Source organism: Chrysochloris asiatica, unplaced genomic scaffold, assembly GCF_000296735.1.
Source record: "Chrysochloris asiatica unplaced genomic scaffold, ChrAsi1.0 scaffold00035, whole genome shotgun sequence".
Lineage (NCBI taxonomy): Eukaryota > Metazoa > Chordata > Mammalia > Afrosoricida > Chrysochloridae > Chrysochloris > Chrysochloris asiatica.
The window spans coordinates 11736440-11745805 of record NW_006408553.1 but is presented as its reverse complement, the minus strand read 5'-3'; the positions used below and the strand labels follow the sequence as shown (position 1 = coordinate 11745805).

The following is a 9366-nucleotide window of genomic DNA, read 5'->3' as shown; positions in this document are numbered from 1 at the left end:
AGCTGGTGGGCTCGAACTACCGACCTTGCAGTTCAAAAGGCTCTGCAGTCTGGTGCCTTAACCCGCAGAGCCACAGCAGGACTGCCTTGTGGGTAGTGGTAAAACCCACCTCAAGGTGTCTCAGCTTGTGCTGGCTCTTGCGTTGATGGGCGGGCCTGAGCCTTGGAAGTTGGGCAGAGGTCTAGCCTAGGCAGAGGGGGTGGAGGGTGGGGTTAGTGGCTGCAGGCAGATGGCGTCCCTGTCTGACGACATCAAAAAATGCCTCTCTCTGTCTCCCTGTGCCGTGGGCACCTGGCCCGCCCTACATCCATGCCGACAACACCTCCCTTGGCAATGAGGCCCCCCCACGAAGGACCGTGCCAGTTCCTGTGGCCCCGCTGGCTCTCTGGGCGCGCCCGCCCTCCAAATGGGTCTGCTCAAGCTCCGCCCTCCAAGCTCTGCAGTGGGCGGGCGCAGTCCCGGTGCAGGAGCCGAGTTCAGGCGAGTGCAGGCGGGCGGAAGCTAAAAATGCCCACAACTCCCTAGCAGCTTGATCCTTCAAAAAAGCAAGTCCACAATGTTGAAGGCTAAAGTCTCATGTTTGCCCTAAGGCTGTCTGTCTACCAGGCAGCGGCCTCCCCTTTGCGATACCACCCACATCTTCCCCAGAGCCTGCGCACCTGTGCTGCCTCATCAGGGAAGCGCCGGAAGTCTCTATGAAGACAATTCTTTTATAACCTAATCTTAGAAATGATTGCCCATCACTTCACTTTGATATTTTTTTAACTAGAAGCTTGTCAGTAAATCCAGCTCACCTTCAAGGCAATGGCATTATGTCAGTAGTATAAGGTAGGCATCACTGGGGTTGATTTTAGAGGCTGCCTACTACAGAATAAATGATGGAATTGATAATTAAGAGTTGAAATGAATTTGTTAAGTGCCATCTAGTAGGTGCCAACTCATAGCTACCTGTATAGGGATTCCAAGTGACTGGTGGGTTTGAGACACTGACCTTGCTTTTAGTAGTTCAGTGCTTATCCTACAGTGTCACACTTTTTAGTTTAAAATAATTCTAAGAAGTAGTACAAATGTGGTTTAACATTCTGCTCGATTTGCTAAGAAATCTAGTGTTGACATTAAATTGTATTTTTAAATTTAAGTGTTATATTTATTTATCCATTTAAAAAAGTCTATCATTAAAATGTTTATGTTCTGTTATACTTGTATGCACATATGAATCTTGGACTAATTAATACTTTTTAAAAATGAGTTTTATATGCTGATTTTTTATTATAATATTAAAAATTTTTTTGTAACTGAACATGATTATTAGCTAACTTTTTTTCTTTTTCTTATATTTAGTATTCAAAAGGTTTATCCTTGGAGTCATTTGCTGTTATTATTGTGCAATTACTTGGCCTTAATGTGGGATTAACTTATGACAGTAATATTGGCAGTTGCCATTGTTCAGCTGATGTTTGCACAATGACGCCAAAAGCAGTGTAAGACATTTTTAAATTTAATGTCCTTATTCCTTCTTGTAAGTTTTTAATTATGGGGGGGGGAGTTGGAATCTTTAAATTTCTAGTAACCAAACTGAATTAATTTTCAAACTCTGTATCTAACTATGTCAAAATACATATTTTTTTTCCAGTACAAATAGAATACTTATCAAAATAGGCCATATTCTGGACTACACATCAAACCTCAATAAATTTAAGAGTAGTGAAATCAAATAGAGTATGTGCTCTGACCATACCAAAACCCAAGCCTACTGCCAACAACTTAGTTCCAACTTATCATGACCTTATATAGGTTTTCTGAGACTGTAAAAATTTATGGAATTAGAACACGTCATCTTTTTCCTGTAATAGGCTTGAGCCACCAGCCTTGAAGTAAGCTTACAAGTCAAAAGTAAAAGCTAAGTAACTATACCAAACTGTCTGAAAATTAAGTAACAGAATGTTGTTGTTAAGTACTATGGAGTAGAATGAAATTATTGCTTAGCTCAGAAAAGCAATTACAAAGAAATCAGAATATATTTTAGTGAAGCAATAATGAGAATGCAATCTATCAAAACTTGTAGGAAGTGGCTAAAACAATGTTCAGAGTAATGCTTATAGTTTTAAATAAATATATTAGTAAAGAAGATGAAATTAATGATATGAATTTCTATATAATGGAACTACATACTTATAGTTCTCTAATTTCAGTGTGCTTCTTTTTTATAATTTCTATTTATTTTCCTAAGGTTTTATTTTTTTATTTCCTATATAATGCTCTAATAGTGTGTTGAAGAATTTGTATGTAGACTGATTTAATATCCTTGTCAAATATATTCTAACATCTGATAATTTTTTTTAAAGTTTATAATGTGAATTGAATGACACTTTACATGGTATAACATCAGCTTTACATTCATCCTATCGTATTTTGTTTCATTGCAAAGATTATAATCCCCTCCATGCATCATCAAAACAACCAAAGGGTACACCCCGCAAGCCTGCCTCCTGGCCGTTAGCACACAACCCCTTTCCCTCCCTGAGTCCAGAGTTCCCAGCCCCTCCATCTCTCCACATTATTGTCTCTGCCTCCATCTCTGGTGTCACTGCTTCTCTGGATAGGGTCCCACACTCCGTTCTTCTCCTTTGATGGTCCAGGGTCATCTGCTCCTGGACTGCAAGAACAACCACTCTCCTCCTTTTGTTGCAAAACATCTACCTTTACATTTGCAACATTCTTTTTGTTTCTTGTAGCAGTGCTTTGTAGTTTTCTTTGTATAGGCCCTTTGTTCCTCTGGTTACATTTTGGGTGGCTATTGTAAAATGTATTGCTTTCATAATGTCCTTTTCAGCACTGTCAGTATAGAGGAATCCAACTGATTTTTGTATGTTAATCTTATACCCTGCCATTTCGGAATCTTCCAATGAGTTCTAGTAGCTTTTTATTGAGTCTTTGGGGTTTTCTATGTATAGGATCACATAGTTTGAAAATAGAGAGAGTTTTACTTCCTCTTTGCCAAGTTGAATGCCTTTAATTTGCATATCTTGCCGTATAGCTCTGGCTAAGACTTCCGGCACAATATTCAATGGAAGTGGTGTCAAAGGGCATTCCTGTCTGGTTCCTGTTCACAGAAGGAAGGCTTTCCGTTTCTCTCCATTGAGAGTAATATATGCTGTTGGTTTTGTATATATGCTCTTAATTATGTTGAGGAATTTCCATTCAATTCCTACTTTGTTTAGTGTTTTTATCAGATATGGATGTTGAATTTTGTCAAATGCCTTTTCTGCATCAATTGATATGATTATGTAGTTCTTTTCCTTTTTTATATGGTGGATTACATTGATCATTTTTCTAATGTTGAACAATCCTTGCTTCCTGGATATGAATCCTACTTGGTCATGATGTATTATTTTTTTGATTCTAAGATTTTGGCAAAGATTTTGTGGCGAATTTTTGCATCTATGTTCATGAGGGATATTAGTCTATAGTTTTCTTTTTTAGTGATGTCCTTCCCTGCTTTTGGTATGAGTGTTATGCTTGTTTCATAAAATATATTAGGAAGTTTGCCATCATCCTCTATCTTCTGGAATAATTTGAATAGAATTGGTGACAGCTCTTCCCTGAATATTTGGTAGAACTCCCCAGTGAAGCCATCTGGACCTGGACTTCTTTTGTTTGGGAGTTTTTTGAGGACCTTATCATTTTCTTCTTTTGTTATTGGTCTGTTCAAGTTTTCTACTTTACTATGTGTAAGTTTATGTAAGTTGTGTTTTTAAAAGATGTATTCATCTCTTCTAAGATTTCAAATATGTTGGAGTACAGGTCTTCATAGTATGCTGTTGTCATCCTTTTTATTTCCTTTGGTTCCATTTTGACATTGCCCATGTGGTTTCTAATGTGTGTTATTTGTGTCTTCTCTCTCTTTTCGTCTGTTAGTTTTGCCAGTGGTTTGTCAGTTTATTAATCATTTCAAAGGGCTAGCTTCTTGTCCTGTTATTCTTTCTGTAATTTTTCTGTTTTCTATCTGTATTTATTTCTACTCAAATGTTTATTATTTCTTTTCTTTTGATGACTGTAGGTTCATTCTGTTGGTCTGTTTCTAATGATGGAGCTGCTGTGTTAATGTGTTAATTTTGGTTCTTTCTTCTTTTTGGATATGTGCATTTATTGCAATAAATTGTCCTCTCAGCACTGCTTTCACTGTGTCCCAAAGATTTTGGTATGTTGTGTTTTCATTTTCGTTTGTTTCTTGGAACTTTGTGTGTTCACATTTATTTTTTTCTTCTAGCCAGTAGTGTTTCAGCAGGGTGTTATTTAGTTTCCATGTATTCAACTTTATTTACTGCATCTTCTTATTGTTGATTTCTAGTTTTATAGCATTTTTGTCTGAAAAGATGCTTTGTAGTATTTTGATGTTTGTGAATTTATTGAGGCTTGCTTTGTGACCTACCACATGGTCAATTCTGGAGAATGTTCCATGTGCACTGGAAAAGAATGTGTATTGTGCTGTTGTTGGATTAAATGCTCTGTACACATTTATGAGGTCAAGTTTGTTGATTGTGCTGTTTAGTTCCGCTGTATCTTTGTCGAATTCGAGGGTTTTTTTCTGGTTATTCTATCAGTTTTGGAAACTTGTATATTAAAATTTCTCACTATAATTGTAGATTTGTCTATTTCTTTTTTCAATTCTAGTAGGGTTTGCTATATATATCTTGGTGCTCTTTCATTGGGAGCGTAGATATTTATTATGCTTATGGCATCTCTTTCAATTGACCCTTTAATCATGATATACTGTCCTTCTTTATCTCTTATGCTGGTTTTTGCCTCAAAGTTTATTGTATCAGAGATTAGTATTACCACTCCTCCTTGTTTTTTTTATTGCAATTAACTTAGTGTTTATTTTTTCCCATCCTTTAACTTTTAGTCTGTTTTTGTCTTTGTGTGTAAGGTGTATCTCTTGCAGGCAGCATATTGAAGGATCTTGTTTTCTTATCCATTCTGCCAGTCTGTTTCTTTACTGGTACAACTAATCATTTGACATTTAGTGAAATTATCGATAGGTATGAATTAATTGCTAGCATTATGTTAGTTTTTTGTGGTGCTGTTCTTTCTTTTGTTCTGCATGGCTTCTTGTGCTGAGTCATGTTTCTTTTTTCTATTTCTTGTCAGTTTCTTCTTAGTTTTAATGTTTCCTTGTTCTACTTGGATATTTATTTTCATGGTAAGTTGTGAAGTATTAACTTTCTTTGAGGTTACTCTATAGTCTATTATCTTTTCCCTCTATTTAAGACAGTCTATTTTATCCTGCAATCTACCTGACCTCCTCACCACCTGGATCACTCTTCTTATATTTTCCCCCTCTTTGACATTGTTATTATTTTGATCTTTGATTGGCCTCACAGGTCCTCTGAATTTGTTCTGTTCTGAAATCTGCTATTCCTCGACTGAGTTCTGGGTGGTGTTGCCACATCTGTCAATCTCTGGTTGTTGTTGGTTCTTGTTGGTTTTCATTCCAAAGAACTCCCTTTAGGACATTTTGAAGTGCTGGATTGGCTTTGACAAAATCTCCTAGCTTCTGTTTATCCTGGAATATTTTGATTGCACCATCATATTTGAGTCACACTTTTGCTGAGTAGATGATTTTTGGTTGGCAGTTTTTTTCTTTTAGTATTTTATATATGTCTCCCCATTGCCTTCTTGATTGCATGGTTTCTGCTGAGAAGTCAGAGCTTACTCTGGTTTGCTTGCCTTTGTAAGTAACACTTCTGTTTTCCCTGGCTGCTTTTGGGATGCTCTCCTTGTCTTTCATTTTGGAGAGATTGATTATGATATGTCTTGGTGATTTTCTTTTGGAATCTTTCCTTCTTTGGGTTAGTTCAGCTTCTTGAAATCTTATCTTCTCATCCTTCAAGATGTTAGAGAAGTTTTCTTCCAGAAGTTCTTCAACTATCTCCTCTGTGGACTTGTGTGATTCTTCCTCTTCTGGAATTCCAATAATTCTCAAGTTATTCCTCTTCATGTTATCCAGCATGCATCTTAGATGCTCTTCTGAATATTGTATCCTTTTTTCTTCTTGCTCTTTTATCTTAGCAGTATGGAAAGATTTGTCTTCCATCTCACTGGTTCTGGCTTCCATCTCTTCAGTTCTTCTCCTTTGACTTTTCAGTGTATTGTCCGAATATTTTACTATAATAATAAAATATCAGAATATTTTATTATTAATCACCTGGACCTCTTTTTGCAGTTTTTGAATTGTTTCCAATGGTATTCCTATCTTGTTTGATTGTTCCTGTAGCACTTTCCTGACTTCTTCCTTATTTTCCTCCACCCCTCTGTGGAGCATTTGGATTTGCCTCCATATCATTCTTCTAAATTCCTTCTCAGGCAGATTCAAAGCCTGTTCTTCTTCTTGTGGAAAGTGTATATCTGTCTTTAGCTCATTTGTCTCAGTTACTCTTTTCTGTTTTTGGAGATGTACTGAGATTTTTTTTTGTTTTTTCTTGGACATTTTTAATAGTTAGATGTGTTTTCAATGATTCAATGAATGTACGTTTCTTTGTTGTTTAGCTTACTGAGTGTCTCATGGTGGATGTTATCTGGAGATAGGCTTCCCTTTTCATGTGTAATGTCTAGCAGCTGGTATTAGCTCCTCTTCAGATGATGGGATATTATGGGGTATTCTTGTAGCTTAGCTATATGGCCACGATTGCTGTATCTTCTTAGGTAACATGGGGAGGGAAATCTCCCACCCCCAGGAAAAAAGTGAGACCAAAAGGACCAAAACAGAAACAATATAAAATCAGAGAATAAAACCATGACCCAGAAACAAAAATAAAACCATAGCCAACTGTCCAGTAGCCTTTGTTGTGCAGGTCAGTGTGCATGCACTATAGAAACCTCCAGAGGTGGGTGGGGGTGTTTACTTAGGCTTCTCCTCTAGTCACCACCATGGGGATGCACAGATAGATACTGAGAAATGAATGGAAGAAAAATTGCCCACTATTTTTAATCTCTGTAGGTCAGTTAAATATCTGTATCCCCAGCATAATTCTGAAAATAGCTGCATCTTTGTATATAGTAGTTGATGTTGGCTTTTGCCTTTTATATTGGGGTTTCTCAAGGTGCACAAATGGTTTGGCTGTATAGCCAGACCTGCTGCCTCTTGTTAGGTAAGGCAGCAATGAAGGTTCCCGCCTAGGTCAATTTTAGGGCTTAGTCCCAGAGTCAAACATCATAGAAGCAACTAATGGTTTACCTTGTGAGACCACAGGGGCTCCCAGGAATTTCCTCCCTGTGCTGTGGGAAAACTGTGGGCACAATGCTGAACCCTTTAGGGCATGCGCTCCCACTTTCCTGAAGGTGTGTGGGCTGGGCAGAGGGAATATGGCTGGGAGAGGATGAAAGAAAATGAAAAATCTGTCACACCTCTTTTTCCAGATGCCGCTCCATGGTGTTTAGACCTGTAGCACTCCTGATTAATTTTTGTATTAATGTTATTTTATTTTCTCATATGAGGTATAGTTTTCTGGGTTGTGAGTATAACACGAGATTTTTATTGTATCTTGAACATTTCGCTTATTATGTTAGAAGACTCTAAGTCCTATTTAAAACTTTTATGTTATCAAACAGTCACCCTGTTTAAGTTTAACACTTAGGTCCTGGTCTATTTTTATGGGTTGTAATCCCAATAAGAGTTTAATTATCAAGCTTTTGCAGTACTAGTTTGCTCTGCTTAGTTTATCAGTTGTCATTAGGGCTCCTACAGGTCACTCTTCATGCTGTGTAAATGCATGGAAGACGTATCTTTACTCATGGTTGCTCAATTTCTTAGTGAGGGAGAGGTGTTTATGGGCTATAGGGACAAAGCGTTTTCAAGACCAGTCAATTCATTATTGCAAAAACTTTCCTATCTGTGAAAGATAAAGAGTACTTTCTTGGCTGTGCATTTATTGTGTCAGGAGCCCCTTTGCCAGTCTGTGTCATCCTCTTAGTGGTTTTTAGTAGCAGAAGTGAATCTGTGGGTCAGCAGGTAAGGAGAGCACTTCCTTTGGTCACTTATAACTAGCAGAAATCCTAATTGATTACCCCTGCTCATGGTTCCAGGCTCACTTGGTATTGTTGGCAGGACTCCTGGGAGTAGGAGTGAGCCCACTGGGGCTGCCTTCTGCTTTAAGATATCCCTCTTTATGCTGAATGTTAGGGTTTCTTTGGATTTTTTTCCCTCTTACTGTTCTTCTAGCATACTAGATTGCGAGATTTATCTTCAAGTTCAGTAACTCAGGCTTCAATTGATTCAAATATACTTCTTTGACCTTTTAATGTATTGTCCATTTCTGAAATCTTAGTATTAATCCTTTGGATTTCTATTTGAAGGCTTCATATTGTCTCAAAACCTTTATATATTTTGTTTGTTCCTATAGTGTTATCCTGAATCTTCTTTGTTTCCCTCAATCTTCCTTATAATCATGCGAAGCTAACTAAATATCATTCTTTTGAATTATTTTTTAAGGTAATTTCAATACCTTTTTTCCTCAAAATTTTTTTCTAACTTTGCTTCTTGGTCACTTATTTGTCTTGTTTTTAATGTGAACAGAAATTGTCTGTTATCTCTGAGACATTGTAGTGTCATTGTATTTGTATTTAATTGATAATTGTATGTTGATGTGCTCTTCGGCATGTGCTCCTTTCTCTGGTTCCCATTCATACAGCTCAGTTTAAGGTGGGTTTGGTTAATGCTTGTTGCCGTTTATCCAGGTGTATAGTAGCTTGCATTGACTTTTTGTTCAGTGGATGGAACCGCAGAGGGTAGGGTTGTGGCAAGGAGATAAAATACACATTCAAGATATAATAAATAAACAAACAAACAACAGCAAAAAAGAAAAGAAAATAGTAAAGGAGAAAAAAGAAGCAAAAAGACACAAAATCAGAAACAGGAAACAACTTGAAACAGAATACAACGACCAAAAAGAGAAAAGAGGGAGATGGGAAAAAAAGAAAAAAACATGGAAGAGAAAAATAATAGACAAAACAAAAACAAAGGAAAGGCATTAAACTTAATAATTAGTGAGAGGGATGAGTAAAAAAGAAAGAAAGCAGACAACAGTAAAGATAGAAACAAAGATGAAGAAGTGGGGGAGGAGGGAAACAGAAACAAGAAAAAATGAAACTGAGATAGAAAAGATAAAAAGCAAGGGAAGGGAACAAACAAGATGGTGGATCAGGTGGAGGTGCAGTAACGGACCTCTGCCAGCAACGACACAGAATACCTGACCAAGCAGGCTTAGGGGATTGTCCAGAACTCTGAACCACATATAAAGGAATATTTAGAAGGTTGGAAGGCTTACAGCTGGGGGAATTTGTGGCAGAAGCAAGAAATCCATTGCT

At 37.3% G+C, this 9366-nt stretch overlaps 1 protein-coding gene across 1 annotated transcript in view; it reads left to right on the top strand.

Moving 5' to 3' along the window:
• Nucleotides 1-9366, top strand: part of LOC102833997 (disintegrin and metalloproteinase domain-containing protein 5-like) — a 229701-nt gene that overhangs the window by 35370 nt on the left and 184965 nt on the right. The window contains exon 9 of the mRNA XM_006859993.1: nt 1342-1481. Coding sequence (XP_006860055.1) covers nt 1342-1481 — 140 coding nt within the window. The remainder of the gene's footprint in view (nt 1-1341; nt 1482-9366) is intronic.